This window comes from Salvelinus alpinus, chromosome 15 (assembly GCF_045679555.1).
Source record: "Salvelinus alpinus chromosome 15, SLU_Salpinus.1, whole genome shotgun sequence".
Taxonomy (NCBI): domain Eukaryota; kingdom Metazoa; phylum Chordata; class Actinopteri; order Salmoniformes; family Salmonidae; genus Salvelinus; species Salvelinus alpinus.
The window spans coordinates 23712653-23733383 of record NC_092100.1 but is presented as its reverse complement, the minus strand read 5'-3'; the positions used below and the strand labels follow the sequence as shown (position 1 = coordinate 23733383).

The 20731-nt window shown below is 44.6% G+C and overlaps 1 protein-coding gene across 6 annotated transcripts in view; it reads right to left on the bottom strand.

Moving 5' to 3' along the window:
- The window catches only part of LOC139539759 (A-kinase anchor protein 13-like), a 149900-nt gene that overhangs the window by 88372 nt on the left and 40797 nt on the right, over positions 1-20731 (bottom strand). For all 6 annotated transcript variants that reach the window (XM_071343025.1, XM_071343027.1, XM_071343028.1 and 3 more), the window contains exon 2: positions 15730-15773. In XM_071343025.1, the coding sequence (XP_071199126.1) occupies positions 15730-15762 (33 nt within the window). In that variant the 5' untranslated portion in view covers positions 15763-15773. The remainder of the gene's footprint in view (positions 1-15729; positions 15774-20731) is intronic.

Below are 20731 nucleotides of genomic sequence, written 5' to 3'. Positions count from 1 at the left end.
CAATTGTTGGAAAAATTACTTGTGTCATGCACGAAGTAGATGTCCTAACCGATTTGCCAAAACTATAGTTTGTTATCAAGAAATTTGTGGAGTGGTTGAAAAACGAGTTTAAATGACTCCAACCTAAGTGAATGTAAACTTCCGACTTCAACTGTAGGCTAGCACTGCTGTACTAACTGTAACATACAGCTGGGGAATAGAGCACCTGAGATTATGGCTAATCCTGCAAGGGATTATGTCTCATCCTGTATGCACCTGAATGTGCAGAACCAAATTGGCCTAGAGCCTTTGTACAGTATGTATCTTTAACATATAGCACTGCCTGCACCCTTACGAAAAAAGATTGCAGTCAGAGTGAAGTATAACTGCTGTACACTGTAGTATAACTGTAGTTAGAGTGCAGTATATAACTGCAGTATGCTGCAAATACTGCATTGAAAATACCACAATCGACTGCAGTTACCGCACTTTTACTGCAGTTTCAAAACTGCTCTATTTTTTTGTAAGGGAATGGCTGGTTGAGCAAATAATCTGTGAGAAAAGCCTTTGTTTTACAGTGACAGATGAGCAATGTTATCTCTCTGCTCTGACTGCAGCAGCCATTTTCTACAACAATGGCCCATGGCAACACAAAAAAGAGGAGGTTAGCTTGTGTGTCTGTCAGCAGCTCCCTCCCTGCTACTATGCTGTGTTGCGCTGTTACTACAAGCTTCACTCTTGATCGAAGGTTACGTATGTAACCACGGTTATATGAGCTATATGGATCACTCCAATATATTGGTATCACTCCGCGGCGGAGGGATACATCCGAGGTGAGGATTTACAGATTTACTCGCTGGGGTCCTCCCCTATATATAGAACCCATGGCCGCGACACACGTTCTCTACATAATTTTTGAGGCGCCTCTAGCACCGTAGCACCTCTAGCACCGTAGAGGACCGTAGAGGATCCATATAGCTCACATAACCGTGGTTACATGCGTAACCTTCATTATGTTTCACTATATTTGATCACTCCAATATATTGGTATACCCGTACCAGATTTAGTCGGTGCTAGAGGGGCCAGGCCAGCCAGCGGCGAAGTCCCAGCGCGGGACCGAGACACAAGGGCCGTCAATGTGGAAGCGGGTTCCTTGCACAGTCCCCGGGAAGGGGAGGCAACGCACAGGACCGCTGAACCAATCGCAGAGGGAGATGCCACATTTACTTGATAGTACCAAGCAACGGTGCAAAAGGAAGACCAGCTGGCCTCAGCACAGATATCAGCGAGGGGCCCTCCTCTCAGTAGAGCCCAGGACGCAGCCACACCTCGTGATGAATGTGCCACCACAGATCCCAGCACTGGCCTGCCAGCCAGGCGGTATGCTGTCGTAATCGTGTCCACAATCCAGTGAGAGAGCCACTGCTTTGATAACCCAGCCCCCAGGACTCTCTCACCATAGCAGACAAAGAGCTGGTCTGTTGTTCTCACTGACCGTGTCCGCTCCACATAGGCAGCCAGTGCCTGCACAGGGTACAGCATGCCGGAGGGAGGCCTAGACTCCCCCTCACTGCCGGGAGGTCGTAAGCAGACAGGATAAAAGAGATGTTCACATGCCTGTCTGACAGAACATTCGAGAGGAATGACGGGTTGGGGCGGTAGCATTCAGAACTTACCGAAAGATCATGGAGCTCACCCACCCTCTTCATGGAAGTAAATCGCTACCAAGAAAGCCACCTTCATAGAGAGGTGTTTCAGGGAGGCCAAAGCTGCCAAGACCACATCCAGATCCCAGCTCGCCATTGAGCGGGTCCTAGCTGGATGCAGGCGATGAACCCCCTTCATAAACCTGGAGACCAAGGGATGGTGCCCCACTGGCCTGTCCATCCACCCCACATGGCAGGCAGATATAGCGGCCAAATACTCTCTCAGTGTAGAGGCTGCCAAGCCCTCATCCAACTGAGACTGCAGGTATTGGAGGACATACTGCACCCCGCATGACTCAGGCACAACCTGAAAACCAGCACCCTTGTCCAGGAGTGAGGAGATCTCCAACCGCAGGGTTCTTCTTCAGGGGGGTCGGCCACCGTGGTGACAAGAAGGCCCCTGAAGGATGGGGGCCGGCACCGGAATTGGAGTCGGTACCCCTCGAGCATTATGGACAAAAGCCAGGGGGACTCCACACCCTCCTTCCACTATGCCCTTTGAGACCGGGAGAAGCGGCTGAGGGCGGGAAGGGTGTGTCAGGGATCCTGCCAGGGCCTGCCTCTCCTCTGGTGCCCGAGCGCCTGCGTCCCCCAGGCATGTCTCTTTGGTGGTGACGGTTGACAGGTTAGGCTGTTGCTCCACGGCCGCTGTCGTCCCGCAGCACGATGTGGCAGAATGGGGCATGAGAGGGACCCCACCATCGTTTGGGTGCAGGTGGGTGGCAACGGTCCATCTGCCTTGGACCCGGGGCCTGAGGAGGCGGCATTAATTGTCTCAGGGTCTCCCAGTCCCTACGAACCATATCGGTCTGCTCCAGAACATCTTCAACCCCTGGGCCAAACGTCAGCCCTGGGGTGATGGGAAGAGTGGCAAATGTGCTCTGGAGAGCAGCTGGCAGACGGGATTGGGCCAGCCAGAGATGGCACCGGGAGGTAACCACCTGCGCGCTATGGATCGTCCGTTGGCACGGGCCACATCCCTCTGGAAAGCAGGCGAGACAGCTCCTTCACTTCCCGGAGGAGCTTCTCTGTGCCCTCCTTCATCCGGGGTAACAGAGTCTGCAGGTAGGCCTGCAGCAGCATGGCCGCGTTGGTAAGGCGGCCAAGAGAGCAGAGGGACCCATATGTGGCTTTCAAGTCCACATCAAAGACTCTGGGGTGTCCCGGCTTCAGTCGCGGGTTCCGCCCTATAATCTCCTGGTCCGGGAGGACCATGGCAGCTATCATGATGTCCATGGTCGGGTACTCCCGGAGGCCAAGTAACTGCACCCGCAACATAACTCCATGGTCCAGTCTCTGCTGTGAGTTGGAAGCGACCCCTGGTAGAGGCCCAGCTCTCCTGCCAGGCCTCGCGGAACTCAGCAGAGATGGGGACAGATGTAGAGTCATCACTGTCCACCAGTTTGATGTCCAGTGCAGTGGCTACCCGAGTGAGTAAGCTCCTCTGCCGGCTTCTGATGGCCTGTCAGCCCCACTCACGGTGGTGAACAGTGACAACAGGAACAGCCTATCACTGGCCAACAGGGAACAGCTGTCGTCACCATTGAAGCTATCAACCTCCTGATGCAGGACATGCGCCCTCCGTTCAAGGTGGTCTCAGCGGTACAACTCCTGCCCCCGTCCAGTACTGGCAGCAGATGGGCTCTGCCTTTGATTGCTCCGGCCACGTTTCCTGGGAGGGGTACTGGGCCCAGTAGAGGGACTAACAGCTCGCTGGCGCACCACTCCTGAGGGAGGGAGCTTGTCCCCAGCCTGAGCCCGAGCCCGAGCCTGAGCCTGAGCCTGGCCGACCTACTCGTGCATGGCCTCCAATTGCGCCAGGCGCGGGCATTGAGATCACCACACAAAACAAAGCCTCCGCCCTCTCCGTGTGGCTCAAACCCAGGTAGTGCATACACAAGGTATGCGGATCCCCAGGAGGGATGCCACCATCACACCTGTTACAAAGGGAAGCCATAAGCTCAGTCAAGCCAACAAGGCCACGGAGCAGGGGTCAGACACCCTGAGGGACCTTATGTCGTGACCCGCTTGGAGGAATAGGAACCGGTGAGGGATAAATTACCCAGTACCTCTGCAAAAAATGGGGAAGACCCGTGTTGGAAAAGCAGGCAGACATAAAAACAGCAACCAGGTAATGGATTTGATTTATTCATTTTTTTATTACCAACTGCAATATTACCTAGACGGTTTAATATCCTAGCAGTAAAAACAGCACCATATGATGGAGTAACTCTGTTAAGGAACTCCAAAGTTAATGTCTCAACGTAGTGGGAAGCCCACCACGATTCTCTTACACTCTACAGGGAAAAGAACAAGAAAAAAACCTGCGGCGTAATTAGCAGAGCATAGGCGCAGAGAGCAGCATGTTAAAGCAATTCACAACACACTAATAGAACAAGCCAGTCGGCAAGTTGTGTATGGTAAATTACAGTTTGTGGCAGCAAGAGCCATCATATTAACGGATGCACACGGAGTCGTAGTGTAACGCTAATGAAACACAAGTATAACAAACCACAGGCGGAAGATACAGATCAACCGCGTGCAGTGAGGGGAGCACTCAAGAGGAAGGGCCAGCAACCCCAGGCTGCAAACAGCCAGTGAGTATACTTCCACGCAAGATATTACACTTACCAGTGACTTACCAAGCAAACTTCAGAAAGTTTGTACCTCAAACCATACGGATGTCCGCCGAGAAAATGAAAGAGAACGTGTGTCGCGGCCACGGGGTCTATATATGGGGGCGGGCCCCAGCTGTGACACAGGTGTACATGGGAGTAAACCTGTAAATCCTCACCTCGGATGTATCCCTCCGCCGCGGAGTGATACCAATATATTGGAGTGATCCAATATAGTGAAACTTAACTACATGCGTGCGGACACCTTTTGTAGCGGACACCTTTTGGTAACATGATATCCTCGCCGGTCCCATTACCACACACAAGGGGGCAATAGGAAGAGTCGCCTTCCCTTGCTAGTAGTAGCTAGCTGGCAGCCTTTTTAGATCCCCACATCTCCATGTGAAATAATCCAATTTATAATAAAAAAAACATGACCTGGGAAATATTCTTATACCTGCGAGTGTAACCTAAAACATTATCCCAGTTTGATATGCTGCTTGTGTATTCATTCCAATATCAGCTAAAAATAGAGTATCATTATGTTTTGGTCCCAGAGAAAAAAAAGCACATGGCTAGCTAGATGGCTACAGCAGGATCTACCAATAGCCTGTAACCACAAGTTATTACTTCTAAACAAAATAACTTTGGTTGGATTCTTGTTGTTTGGTTAACTATTTGAATAGTCGCTGAGATTATATTTGGTTATCAATGCAAAATAGGCTACTTTGATGAATGTCCTATATAGCCAATAGATTAGATCAAGGAACCAAGTGACAACATTACCCCCACGGCTGCGGAAGGAATTATACGGAGTTTCTCAATTTTCAGGTAGTAAAAAGTATGTTGAATGCCGGAGCATATTACAAGGAGCCGAAAAACACTCAGAATCTTGCATCTGCATAGAGCTTGTAGTAAGCTTTAGACTCAGCTCTCATTGATGTGGAGGACACCTCCTCCACCTGTTGATGTGTACTACCCTGCTAGGCTATATGGCCTTAGGGTAGCAGAGAGATGGCTGGCAGGTTGGGTTACTGGAGACTGTAGTCACTGAGAACAGGGTCTTCCATTTGTCAATTCTGGAGCACATTATAGTTGTGTATGATGTGAAAGAACAAAGCAGACTACAATCAATTATTTTTCATTTAAAACTGTTAAAAGTTTTTCCACTTATGTAAATGTTGCCAGGGAGTTAGACAGGTTTGAGACTTGGGTCAAATGACAAAATTCGGTGACAAAAAGCTATTTAATATTTTGAGCAGACAGAATTACTTGTTTGCAAAAGGTTTTAGGCCTGTCATCTGCAATATGAAGGCAATCTGAGCGCATCGGAGGACAAACGTTTCTCTCAAGCAATCAAAAGTACAAATGGTCAAGAGTCTAAAACAAATCCAACCAATACAAAGTAAAATCATGAAGTGCTCCTCAGCAATGACAAAAGGCTTAAAACACTAAAGAGAATAGTCTGAAAAAAGAAAGGAATCACTGCAAAAGAGTCAGAATAAGTATAATGCATTGCCGTCCAAGAGCATGAGAATGAGCATGCAACTGGGCCTTGGGCCACTTTCAGACTGTGAAAGCCCAATATGGACAACAGGTGTTGAATCAGAAAGAAACAAAGAGAAAAAAGAGAACTAAACAATGAGACAAAAGACAACCCTGCAGGGGTATAAGATTGTGAAATATATTTTGTATATATTTAAAATGTGATTCTTTGTTCCAAATCATGTAGGGTATGTAGCACTACATGACTACCAGACGTTGGAAATTCAATGCCCTAAGGTTTTAGGCGATACGGCCTAAAAATCATCTCGATTTTTTTCAAATTGATGGGAGATTCACGATTCACGAGTATGATTCACGAGTACTTCCTGGTTTGGGGGCTTATCTAAACTTATGAAGGGGAAGCTCCAGATATCCCAGAATAAGCTGATCAGGGTAGTATTGAAGGTGAGTCCACGTAATCACATAGGCAGGAGCTGCTTTCAGGAACTAAACTGGCTGCCTGTTGAGGCTAGGGTGTCCCAGATTAGACTAGGTTTGGTTTACAGGAGTATTTATGGTCCTGCGCCCAGATATCTAAGTGATTACTTTCCTCGTGTTAGGGATGCACACAATCACAGCACCAGATCAGGTGTTGCTGATGTGTGCTTATACAGGTTCAGGAGTAATGCTGGGAAAGGTACTTTCTTGTATACTGGAGCCTCAGAATGGAATGAGTTGCCTCTGCCTATAAAAACAACGTCCTCTCTGGACAGCTTTAAAAAATAAAGTAAAAATATGTTTGATGTAACTGGAATGATGAGAAAGATGTTCTTCTTCTATGTTTATGGTTTATTATTTCACTGCCATACTGTGTTCGATCTTGTCTTGCCATCTTGTGTCAAGAGGACCACAATGGAAATAAGTCCCAGACTTTATTGTGTGTTATCCTCGATGATTTTATTCATGTGTATGTATGGCTTTTAAATTGTATGTGTGCTTGTTTTTTTTAAATGGTCAAATTAATAAACTAAACTAAATACAGTGCATTCGAAAATAATTCAGACCCCTTGACTTTTTCCACATTTTGTTATGTTACAGCCTTATTCTGAAATGGATTAAATCGTTTTTTCCCCCTCATCAATCTACACACAATGCCCCATGATGACAAAGCAAAAAAACGTTTTTTAGACATGTATACAAATGTCTTAAAAATAAAAAACTGAAATATGACATTTACATTAAGACCCTTTACTCAGTACTTTGTTTAAGCACCTTGGGCAGCGATTACATCCTCAAGTCTTCTTGGGTATGACACTACAAGCTTGGCACACCTGCATTTATTTACGGCTGGCCATGCTTTCCATCTGGCTACTCTGGACGGTTCTGACTTGACTTGTCCCGAAGTCACTCCTGCATCGTTTTGGTTGTGTGTTTAGGGTCGTTGTCCTGTTGGAAGGTGATCCTTCGCCCAGTCTGAGGTCCTGAGCGCTCTGGAGCAGGTTTTCATCAAGGATCTCTCTGTACTTTTCTCCGTTCATCTTTCTCTCAATCCTGATTAGTCTCCCAGTCCCTGCCGCTGAAAAACATCCCCACAGCATGATGCTGCCACCACCATGCTTCACCGTAGGGATGGCGCCAGGTTTCCTCCAGATGTGACGCTTGGCACCCAGGCCTAAGAGTTCAATCTTGGTTTTATCAGACCAGAGAATGTTGTTTCTTATGGTATGAGTCCTTTAAGTACCTTTTGACAAACTCCAAGCGTGCTGTCATGTGCCTTTTACTGAGGAGTGGCTTCTGTCTGGCCACTCTACAATAAATGCCTGATGGTGGAGTGCTGCAGAGATGGTTGTCCTTCTGGAAGGTTCTCCCATCTCCACAGAAGAACTCTAGAGCTCTGTCAGAGGGACCATCAGGTTCTTGGTCACCTCCCTGACCAAGGCCCTTCTCCCCCGATTGCTCAGTTTGGCCGGGCGGCCAGCTCTAGAAAGAGTCTTTGTGGTTCCAAACTTCTTCCATTTAAGAATGATGGCCACTGTGTTCTTGGGGATCTTCAATGCTGCAGACATTTTTTGGTAACCTTCCCCAGATCTGTGCCTTGACACAATCCTGTCTCGGCGCTCTACGGACAATTCCTTCGACCTCATGGCTTGGTTTTTGCTCTGACATGCACTCTCAAGTTGGGACCTTATATAGACAGGTGCGCCTTTACAAATCATGTCCAATCAATTGAATTTACCACAGGTGGACTCCAATCAAGTTGTAGAAACATCTCAAGGATGATCAATGGAAACAGGATGCACCTGAGCTCAATTTCGAGTCTCATAGCAAAGGGTCTGAATACTTATTTTAATACATTTGCAAAAAATTATCTAAAAAAAACGTGTTTTCGCTTTGTCATTATGGGGTATTGTGTGTTGATTGATGAGTAACATTTTTATTTAATCAATTTTAGAACAAGGCTGTAATATAACAAAATGTGGAAAAGGAAAGGGGTCTGAATTCTTTCTTAATGCACTAAATAAGCTTTGTTGTACAATTAAAGGTAAAATACACTGCAGTTCAAACAACTGGCTTTCAAGTCTGTCTATGAAAATACCCTTTTTGTTACAAATTTAACCTGAACCATGCATAATCCACATTCACTGACAATGACCAACTTCTTGTAGCAGGCATTATAGAAAATGAACACAATCTCTCAAGCACAAGCCCACATGCTAGTGAGTAGCCAGCTAATCTTAATATCTCAAGGCAGAACAGTTGAATTGTTATGAACACACCATTCTGTCCGTCTCCAACTGTTTGAACAGCACGCTAGTCTGTCCCCTTTGTTCAGATGTTGAAATCAAGTGTCCTACCTTACTTCTCCTAATGAGAACGAGTTGCCAATTCCTTATATAATTGTGTTTTATGCTATTTGCACATTTATAAAACACAGACTAGACAGCTAGTATAACAGCATTTGGCTAAAATTCTGCTAGCGGTACATGGTACTGCGCGCAACAAACTGAGCATACATTTTCCAGAATCAATGTTCATTGACACTCTCATTTTAGTGTCTTCCTTGCACGCAATTTGAGAAGTTGAGACATAAATAAGGTATCGTTATAAAGGTTTAACTTCTCTATTACAGTAAAATAATGTCTCAATGTGTTTCAGTATCCATTAGACCGATTCTGTTGGATCAAACCTCAAATGCAAATAGCGAGTTGAAACCGCTTGTTAGGGAAGAAGAAGTGATCTCTCATCTTTGTGAGTAGCAGGGGGAGAGCCTTGGTGTGTGTGTGAACAGAGAAGAAAAGGTGAAGCGAGAAGTTTCACTCTCGCCAAAATCTTTCCAAAATAAGACCTATACGTTTCTACGGGCATATTTTGGACCTAAGCTTGTCGCCTTCCTTCCCGCCTTTAAGACAACGACTCCCATTGTTAGGGTGGAGACATGAGCATCTCGTCATTATATTCAGATCTCTGATGTAAATGTGCAGGTGCGCACAGCACAGAAAGAGCGAAGGAGACCAAACCAAAAAGACGACATGAAAACAAGAGGACATAAATGCTCATAAAAACATCTATAAAGCAAAAGCGTGATTCTTGCGATATAGGCATTTGGAATATCCCGCAAAAACATACATTCTAATTAATCAAACAATTTCACTATATTACCTTGCCCTGGTTGCAACTATTCCACTTCTCTGCCCTTGGGTCCTGAGTGGGTTGCCTTGCCTTCTTATTGTATGCTCTTAGGCATTCTTGGGTTGTTTGTGATGCTGTTCCAAATATCTACATCAGAAGTAGGCCTAAATGCTCACTGGAAATAACCCCAGAGAGAGACAGTCCAAGGAGGAGCTCCTTCCTGGCTGCCTGCACCCTACTGATGCTCTGCTAATGACAGACTGACTTTGAAACTCCTCACACCAAAGACAGGGTGGCTTTCGGGCCCAGAGTGTGTGTGTGCCTTAACGTGTGTGTCCTGTATCCTCCTCTTCATTCAGAGACTGCTGTATGACTCCAAGGGCCCTCGTCAAGGACATAAAGTACACTCTCCAAGGCATAATACAAGAACTGGAATCAGGACACAGACTCTGTACTCTGTTCCTACATTTGTTCTTAGCCTGGCTGCAACAATTGCATCAAATCAATAGTGCAGGACATGTGATTGAATTATCCACACTGCTCCACTACTCTGACTCATTTAGCACCAAGGCCATGACCAGAGTTGGTCCCTGTAGGCCTAAAATCACACAGAGCCTAAACCTCTACTGTCAGAAACAAGTTCAAACACACAATATTGGAAAAATAATTAGCTTTTTTGAGTGCTTGTGCTATGTGCAGGATGAGGATCCCTAGTTGAAATGTCTGTCCCTATGCGTACACCAGCATGTGCCAGCCACAGCACAGCCACACTGCATATGTGAATGAGTACTGTCACGAGTGGCTGGCATGGTGAGGTTTGCCCCGGCCCTGTTACATTCCTGACCCTTCTACTCACACCTCACCACAGCCAGCACCCTACACCAGGGGGCTAACTCTGAGCGTACAGTCTCATTGTCGAAGGTGAGGAGCCAAGGAGAGATGAAGAAAGAAAGAGAGAAACAGAGAAATGGAATGAACTTCTCCAAATGTAGCCTAGTTACTTCCTCCCTCCTCTATGGGTGGGGCACCAGAGGCAAAACAGTCATGTGTTTCAAAGTGTATCAACTCTTCACACATCACTTAACTTATGTGTTCCTTATAGAACAGAGTTGTTACTTGAGTTCACTTCTCTGTTCAATATTTAGAATAAAAAGTTGACAAACGTCACGTAATGGACTAGAAACAGCAGACACATGGCAGGAATAAGCAACCAATAGTGACCACATACACAAGTACTGTAGCACATCTCAGTCACATTGCTCTGCAGCTGTTAGTCTAGTTCAACGCCTGGCTCAGTGTGTAGGAGAGGTACTCCTAGAGAATGTTTTATAACCACCGCACACTGCCACCGCACACTGAACACACTGACAGAATCCTGTACTTTAGCCTTACCACAACAAGCACAAACAGTGATAGGTGGCATGCATCCGGAGAACACTGCTTTAGTTTCTGAATATTTACTTTGTCAGTGGCTCTGATGTCAGTACATCAGCCAAGTAGAGTTTTGAAAGTAAATGCTGTGTCGCAAAATTAGGTAATCCAGCTGGCCACAAATCTGTGGCCAAATAAGGACTGTATGTATGAATGTATTAGATCAGAGCTGTAATAGCTGATCTTGCTTCTGAAAGCAGAATATCTGTGGTGGAGAGCAAGGCTGGGATCGGATCCTCAGAATGATCAGGTTCTGTTTGCTTTCTTCTCTGTTAATGAGGATACCAACACATACACTGAATGTACAAAACATTAGGAACACCTTCCAAATATTGAGTTGCATCCCCTTTTTGCCATCAGAACAAACTCAATACACCAGGGCATTGGGGGGGGGGGGGGGGGAGATCAGATTTAATATTGCAAATAGATTATGGCTTCTATCAATGTAATTGTTTGTATCATTTCCAATCCCCCATATTTATTTTGTATGTACTGTACCAGTCAAAAGTTTGGACACACTTACTCATTCTAGGGTTTTTCTACATTTTTTTAAATTAGATTTGTTTAACACTTTTTTGGTTATTATATGATTCCATATGTGTTATTTCATAGTTTTAATGTCTTCACTATACCACAAGCTTCGCACAATAAGTTGGGTGACAGACAATAGTACACAAGTATATACACCGTGGGACCACGCAGCCATCATACCGCTCAGGAAGGAAAAGTGAAAAAGTGTGTGCAATCAAGGAGGCCTACAAACCTGACAGAGCTGGTGTAACATAGTCAGGTTTGTAGGCCTCCTTGATCGCACACACTTTTTCAGTTCTACCCACAAATGTTCTATGGGATTGAGGTCAGGGCTTTGTGATAGCCACTCCAATACCTTGAATTGGTTGTCCTTACGCCATTTTGCCACAACTTTGGAAGTATGCTTGACGTCATTGTCCATTTGGAAGATCCAAGCTTTAACTTCCTGACTGATGTCTTGAGATGTTGCTTCAATATATCCACATAATTTTCCATCCTCATGTTGCCATCTATTTTGTGAAGTGCACCAGTCCCTCCTGCAGAAAAACACCCCCACAACATGATGCTGCCACCCCTGTGCTTCACGGTTGTGATGGTGTTCTTCGGCTTGCAAGCTTCCCGCTTTTTCCTCCAAACATAACGATGGTCCTTATGGCCAAACAGTTCTATTCTTGTTTCAGCAGACCAGAGGACATTTCTCCAAAGAGTACGATCTTTGTCCCCATGTGCAGTTGCAAACCGTAGTCTGGCTTTTTTATGGCGGTTTTGGAGCAGTGGCTTCTTCCTTTATGAGCGGCCTTTCAGGTTATGTCGATATAGGACTCGTTTTACTGTGGATATAGATACTTTGTACCTGTTTCCTCCAGCATCTTCACAAGTTCCTTTGCTGTTGTTCTGGGATTGATTTGCACTTTTCGCATCAAATTACATTCATCTCTAGGAGACAGAACGCATCTCCTTCCTGAGCGGTATGATGGCTGCGTGGTCCCACGGTGTATATACTTGTGTACTATTGTTTGTACGGATGAACGTGGTACCTTCAGGCGTTTGGAAATTGCTCCCAAGGATGAACCAGACTTGGAGGTCTACAACGTTTTTTCTGAGGTCTTGGCTGATTTTCCCATGATGTCAAGCAAAGACGCACTGCGTTTGAAGGTAGGCCTTGAAATACATCCACAGGTACATCTCCAATTATGTCAATTAGCCTATCAGAAGCTTCTAAAGCCATGACATCATTTTCTGGAATTTTCCAAGCTGTTTAAAGGCACAGTCAACCTAGTGTATGTAAACTTATGACCCACTGGAATTGTGATGTTTTAGCAATTGTTGGAAAAATTACTTGTGTCCTGCACAAAGTAGATGTCCTAACCGACTTACCAAAACTATAGTTTGTCAACCAGAAATTTGTGGAATGGTTGAAAAACGAGTTTTAATGACTCCAACCTAATCCAACCTAAGTGTTTGTAAACTTCCGACTTCAACTGTATATATAATCCTAAACCACATCTAGAGTGCTGCTTGGACACAGCTTCCTCCGCCGGCTCCTGCTATATGTCTAAAGGCCCTGGATTTCCTACTATATATCTGAAGGCCCTGGTTTTCCTGTTTGAGAACTGAGCATGCTCATACCAGGAGGAGAGGAGAGCCCAAGCCTAGCTGTGTGTACTGAGCCCAGCTGATCCCCTTCTTCATATGGCTGCTCACTGAAATCAGACACCGCTGGGCCACGCATCCCACAGCAACAACCTCTTCCTTCCCCCTCTCTTCCTCCTTCCGCTCTATGGGCCAGGCTGAGTGCTCTGCTTAGGGATCCAATGGCAACTTGAAGCCAGGCCCTTATTTTGAAGGGATACTTCGGGATTTTGGCAATGAGGTTCTTTATCTACTTCCCCGGAGTCAGATGAACTTGTGGATACCATTTTTATGTCTCTGTGTCCAGTATGAAGGAAGAAGTTTTGCGAGCCAGTGTAGCACAATGATATGGCTATCTGTTCGCATGCAGATACCCATAAACTTTGTGTGCTAACGCTGGTTAGCAATTGCACTAGCGATATTTAGCAACTTCCTTCAAACCGCACGCAGAGACATAAAAATGGTAGCCTCGCTACTTTTATAGCCTCGCTACTGTACAGTCGTAGCCAAAAGTTTTGAGAATGACACAAATATTAATTTCCACAAAGTTTGCTGCTTCAGTGTCTTTAAATATTTTTGTCAGATGTTACTATGGAATACTGAAGTATAATTACAAGCATTTCATAAGTGTCAACGGCTTTTATTGACAATTACATGAAGTTGATGCAAAGAGTCTATATTTGCAGTGTTGACCCTTCTTTTTCAAGACCTCTGCAATCCACCCTGGCATGCTGTCAATTAACTTCTGGGCCACATCCTGACTGATGGCAGCCCATTCTTGCATAATCAATGCTTGGAGTTTGTCAGAATTTGTGGGTTTTTGTTTGTCCACCCGCCTCTTGAGGATTGACCACAAGTTCTCAATGGGATTAAGGTCTGGGGAGTTTCCTGGCCATGGACCCAAAATATCAATGTTTTGTTCCCCGAGCCACTTAGTTATCACTTTTGCCTTATGGCAAGGTGCTCCATCATGCTGGAAAAGGCATTGTTTGTCACCAAACTGTTCCTGGATGGTTGGGAGCAGTTGCTCTCAGAGGATGTGTTGGTACCATTCTTTATTCATGGCTGTGTTCTTAAGCAAAATTGTGAGTGAGCCCACTCCCTTGGCTGAGAAGCAACCCCACACATGAATGGTCTCAGCATGCTTTATTGTTGGCATGACACAGAACTGATGGTAGCGCTCACCTTGTCTTCCCCGGACAAGCTTTTTCCCGGATGCCCCAAACAATCGGAAAGGGGATTCATCAGAGAAAATGACTTTACCCCAGTCCTCAGCAGTCCAATTTGCAGAATATCAGTATGTCCCTGATGTTTTTCCTGGAGAGAAGTGGCTTCTTTGCTGCCCTCTTGACACCAGGCCATCCTCCAAAAGTCTTCGACTCACTGTGCGTGCAGATGCACTCACACCTGCCCGCTGCCATTCCTGAGCAAGCTCTGTACTGGTGGTGCCCCGATCCCGCAGCTGAATCAACTTTAGGAGATGGTCCTGGCGCTTGCTGGACTTTCTTGGGCGCCCTGAAGCCTTCTTCACAACAACTGCACCGCTCTCCTTGAAGTTCTTGATGATCCGATAAATGGTTGATTTAGGTGCAATCTTACTGGCAGTGATATCCTTGCCTGTGAAGCCCTTTTTGTGCAAAGCAATGATGACGGCACGTGTTTCCTTGCAGGTAACCATGTTTGACAGAGGAAGAATAATGATTCCAAGCACCACCCTCCTTTTGAAGCTTCCAGTCAGTTATTCGAACTCAATCAGCATGACAGAGTGATCTCCAGCCTTGTCCTCGTCAACACTCACACCTGTGTTAACGAGAGAATCACTGACATGATGTCAGTTAGTCATTTTGTGGCAGGGCTGAAATGCAGTGGAAATGTTTTTGGGGGATTCAGTTCATTTGCATGGCAAAGAGGGAATTTGCAGGTAATTGCAATTCATCTGATCACTCTTCATAACATTCTGGAGTATATGCAAATTGCCATCATACAAACTGAGGCAGCAGACTTTATGAAAATTAAAATTTGTGTCATTCTCAAAACCTTTGGCCACGGCTCTATATAGCCTCGCTACTGTTATTTTTCACTGTCTTTTTACTGTTGTTTTTATTTCTTTACTTAACTATTGTTCACCTAATACCTTTTTTGCACTATTGGTTAGAGCCTGTAAGTAAGCATTTCACCGTAAGGTCTACACTTGTTGTATTCAGCGCACGTGACAAGTAAACTTTGATTTGATTTGAACATGGACAACCAGCTTTAACGAGAGGTATGTTACAGTAACCCACATAATCTAATAACAGTGTTATGTCTCGAGCCCAGCCACCCTTCTGAAACTTGGGCACCACTTGCACTGTGTAAATGTAATTAAACATGCTCTAACCCAAGCAAAACACCAACATGCAATTACCCAGGGCAGCCATATAACCCGACCCACTGGCCCTGACTGTCACATAGCACAGACAGACTCTATCACTAACTCAAACCAATGTTATTTACACATACATCCTATGTACCATCTATATTATGAATACATTTCACTCTTTAATTCTTAGGTTCCTTTAATGAAAATGTCAATATTTAATTTACGTGTCACCAAAACAGAACTCTTTAATATCTATAGAACATGTATTCCAACAACCATAATAGGTTTTAATGGTTTGAATCCATTTCCCAGATGCACCACAGACAGAAATACGATTTTGGATTAAAATGGCATACTTACATATAGCGGAGCTTGCTGTGGATTTAGTTTCATGACACTGGACACTGTGGAGAGAAGAGGGAGAACATCAGAGTTAATAAATATAGTAAACCCCAAAGCAGAGGGCAGCATGAGGTAAGCAGCAATTATATAGTCTTACACTACCACTTCTCTGTGTCAGCTCCACACAACAGGCCAACAGCCTAAGTCAGACCATGGAAGGCGGTGGGGCTGCGGCAGCACTAGCCTTGGGTTCAGACGAGGCATTTAACAGACAAAATCAGGCCTAATAACCATCATTAAGGGCACATTACAGAAATGTAGCTGCCTGGGCCTATAATGGCTACCCTGTTCTTCCTTTTTCTCTTTTCCCTAAACTACGGAATCTAGCTGCTTTCTTTGTCTGTGTAGAACACTGCAGACAGAGAGACCATTCCTGAGGTTTGGGCTTTTGTTGTTAATGATTAAGGTCTAAATATTTTAGCATTTCTATGCTATTTTCATGGACTACAGGTTGAAAAAATGTCTGTGAAGATGTGGTGGACCTTGATTCTGATCAGCTGAGCACTTTACATATGTACAGTCGTGGCCAAAGGTTTTGAGAATGACACAAATATAAATGTTCACAAAGTTTGCTGCAACAGTGTCTTTAGATATTTTGGTCAGATGTTACTATGGAATACTGAAGTATAATTACAAGCATTTCATACGTGTCAAAAGCTTTTATTGACAATTATATGAAGTTGATGCAAAGAGTCAATATTTGCAGTGTTAACCCTTCTTTTTCAAGACCTCTGCAATCCGCCCTGGCATGCTGTCAATTAACTTCTGGGCCACATCCTGACTGATGGCAGCCCATTCTTGCATAATCAATGCTTGGAGTTTGTCAGAATTTGTGGGTTTTTGCTTGTCCACCCGCCTCTTGAGGATTGACCACAAGTTCTCAATGGGATTAAGGTCTGGGGAGTTTCCTGGCCATGGACCCAAAATATCGATGTTTTGTTCCCCGAGCCACTTAGTTATTACTTTGCCTTATGGAAAGGTGCTCCATCATGCTGTAAAAGGCATTGCTCTTCACCAAACTGTTCCTGGATGGTTGGGAGAAGTTGCTCTCTGAGGATGTGTTGGTACCATTCTTTATTCATGGCTGTGTTCTTAGGCAAAAATGTGAGTGAGCCCTCTCCCTTAACTGAGAAGCAACCCCACAAATGAATGTTCTCAGGATGCTTTATTGTTGGCATGACATAGGACTGATGGTGGCGCTCACCTTGTCTTCCCCGGACAAGCTTTTTTCCGGATGCCCCAAACAATCGGAAAGAGGATTCATCAGAGAAAATGACCTGACCCCAGTCCTCAGCAGTCCAATCCCTGTACCTTTTGCAGAATATCAGTATGTCCCTGATGTTTTTCCTGGAGAGAAGTGGCTTCTTTGCTGCCCTTCTTGACACCAGGCCATCCTCCAAAAGTCTTCGACTCTCTGTGCGTGCAGATGCACTCACACCTGAATGCTGCCATTCCTGAGCAAGCTATGTACTGGTGGTGCCCCGATCCCGCAGCTGAATCAACTTTAGGAGATGGTCCTGGCGCTTGCTGGACTTTCTTGGGCGCCCTGAAGTCTTCTTCACAACAATTGAACCGCTCTCCTTGAAGTTCTTGATGATCCAATAAATGGTTGATTTAGGTGCAATCTTACTTTAGGTGCAATTCTTGCCTGTGAAGCCCTTTTTGTGCAAAGCAATGATGACGGCACATGTTTCCTTGAAGGTAACCATGTTTGACAGAGGAAGAACAATGATTCCAAACACCACCCTCCTTTTGAAGCTTCCAGTCTGTTATTCAAACTCAATCAGCATGACAGAGTGATCTCCAGCCTTGTCCTCGTCAACACTCACACCTGTGTTAACGAGAGAATCACTGACATGATGTCAGCTGGTCCTTTTGTGGCAAGTCTGAAATGCAGTGGAAATGTTTTTTGGGGATTCAGTTCATTTGCATGGCAAAGAGGGACTTTGCAATTAATTGCAATTCATCTGATCACTCTTCATAACATTCTGGAGTATATGCAAATTGCCATCATACAAACTGAGGCAGCAGACTTCGTGAAAATTAATATTTGTGTCATTCTCAAAACTTTTGGCCATGATTGTATATTATAAAATCTCTACACAAAATTATCAACATAAATCATCTAAGCCAGTTGCATGTAAATGTGACTAGTTTCAGGAAACTAGGCGTATGTTGTGCGTCACTACTTCACAGGATATCCATTTGAACGTAAACTTCTCTTTTTTTAATCCAAATGCCTTCTGGAACGTGAACTTTCATGTGCCTTAATAACAAACTTGTATGCCATCTGTAAATACGAATACAATTGTTAAAAGTATGAGCCTAGTTGGTTTAGCCATAGAAAAGGCGAGGAACCTTCCCGCTAGCCATGATTGGCTGAGATAATGAGTAGGTTGGACATGCCGAAGGATGAGTTCGGATTGGTCTGCCATGTAGCATGCGTCTGTCTATAACATGTGCTGGTCAGTATGTGTAGGTAATAATTTCTAACTCTTTTTTGAAAGATATCACATAGCAGAAATGCAAAAAGTGTTGCTCTCTACTTCCTGGAGGACCGAGTTTTGAAATCAGGAGATGGGGAAAATTCTGACGTTTGATTGCAAATATGCAGATGAAGTCGAAAAGAGAACACACAAAAGGCTGTTGTATAAAACACGGTCTCCCAATTACATCTTCAAACTAAGGCAACAATGGCATCCGTGACAGAGGGAGAAGTGTCCATACATGTATACGGGTAAGAATCTAGCTAACTATATTTCCCGATATTACACGTTTCTAATTTTGTCAGAAAGTCATTTTCATTTCAAGTTAAAGCGTACTGTTAGCTAGCTAGCTAACATTAGCTGGATGGCTGGCTGGCTAGCTAGCTAAAGTTACGTATATGATCTGTGTAGTAATATTATTCATATCTCATAGCTATGTGCATTGCTAGTTATAGCCTAATGTTAGCTAGCTAGCTAACATTGAACCTGGTTGGTTAGCTACCAGAAGATTCATGCAGGGTAGTAATGTTATGAGTTGGTATTATGGCTCATTGTTTAGCTAGCTAGCTACATGTCTCAGCAGAAGACTCCACTATGCAAGTAACCATTTTAATAGAACGTTCATGATGTCACTGCGACAACTGTCGATAGACGTAGTTGGTAAATTCGCTCCGATTTCAGAGCTCTCTCGTCTGAGTGTGCCAGAGCGCAGAATAACGGACGAATTTACGAATACTCAACACCCGTTGAATATGGCCGGTGTCAGTAAACGTTGGCAAAAAAGCGTAATTAAATTGTTGCCAGCAGCACAGTTGCAGTCATCAACGCTCTGAATAACATAAAAACAGCCTAACCAGCTAGAGTAAAATGAGCTGTTCCCTCATTTATGTCAGGAAGTAGCTAGTAAGCTAGCCAACATTAGCCAGTTAGCTTGGTTGTTGTTAGGTCAGAGCGCTCGGATCAACCCTACTCCTTGGCCAGAGCGTCCAGTGTGTGCTCTGAATTTACGAACGGACAAGCTGACAACGCTCTGAGATTATGAATGCCCAAAGCGAACTCTGAGCACACTCTGGCACTCCAGATTGAATTTACGAACACACCCGTAGTATAAACCAGCCTTTAGTCTTGAAATCTTTGGTTGTTTAGTACATGGCCTCATGTGAATCCTTAAAGAGATGGTTTGGGGTTTAGGCTTAAGAGGGTGTGAACGAATCTGAATGGGTGTAGACAAAGAAGAGCTCTCCAGTAGGTGTATCAAAACATTCAAGGACAATTTCCTCAAAAGTGAGGTTACAAGTTTATCAACTTTCAAAGCAGAAATACTTTCCTATTTTTCCTCAACTGTAGTGTATGATATACCATTTTCTAGCTCTGAGTCTCTGCTTTTATCCAATGTAAAAAACACAATTTCAAATTTTGCTACATAAGACCGAATTGAGCCGGTCCATAACAAATTAAATGCAAACTCTGATCCCGGGTCAGCTGATCTGTGTGACAAGGCTCTGTTCAAAGCAGCAACAGGAAGTGTCTCCATTGAAAAGTGAACAGAGAGGCCTAACAGGCCTGGCTGGCACAAGCCCTGCCATTCATCCCAAACATATCACTTTGCATGGCAAGTAGAGACCCATAGATATGCACAGGCAGACAGGCAGGGAAACTGTTATGGCCCAATAAATACAACACAGACAATGTTGCACTGCATTGAGCAATGGTAACTTTTAAAGAGACAGTAGCATTAGTTTTCCAACTGCAATACTTATTTCCTCTTTAGCATTACTTCATAATGTACTATGAACACACTTTGAACTTGCATCAGTTGTTATATCGTATTTGATCAATACATAAAACCACACACACAAACAAACGCGCATGAGGCTGCCTGCCTTCTACACAACACAGAGTGACTGTGACACAGACCTCACTTCAGGTATATGTTTTGAGAGAACAGAGCAGGTCTGAGACTATGTGCGTGTGCCCTTGCCATGCTTTGGAATCTCAGTGTGCTGCCGAGTGTGATACCCATGTGAAACAGGGTGTGGGCTCTAACCAGCTCTACCCGGGCATGAAAACATCTATGCACCACACACACTAGGCCTTACTCAGACCACAGCAACACTGACTGAACTAGTCGGAACTAGCCTCTTTATTGTATCATTGAGGAGAATGTTCTCTCGTCAATCCATTAGGGCGTCCTTTTTATCTGTGAAGCAACCATTCAAATGGGAGCTGAGTAAATGGAAAAACCTTCCTTCTCATTATTATCTTGTCCACCTTCTGTCTACTTCAGATGATAATCCACCCCCCACTATTGTTTAGCAATCAGCCTCAAGTCACGTTCTGCAGGGGGGAGTTTAAAGAGGCAATCTGATTATTGAGTCTCAAGTCACACACTGTACCCATGCCCACTGACAAAATGAAAAACTGATTTGTTTTTGGAAGAATATATATGACTTTAAACTGAATTGCAGTCCTGT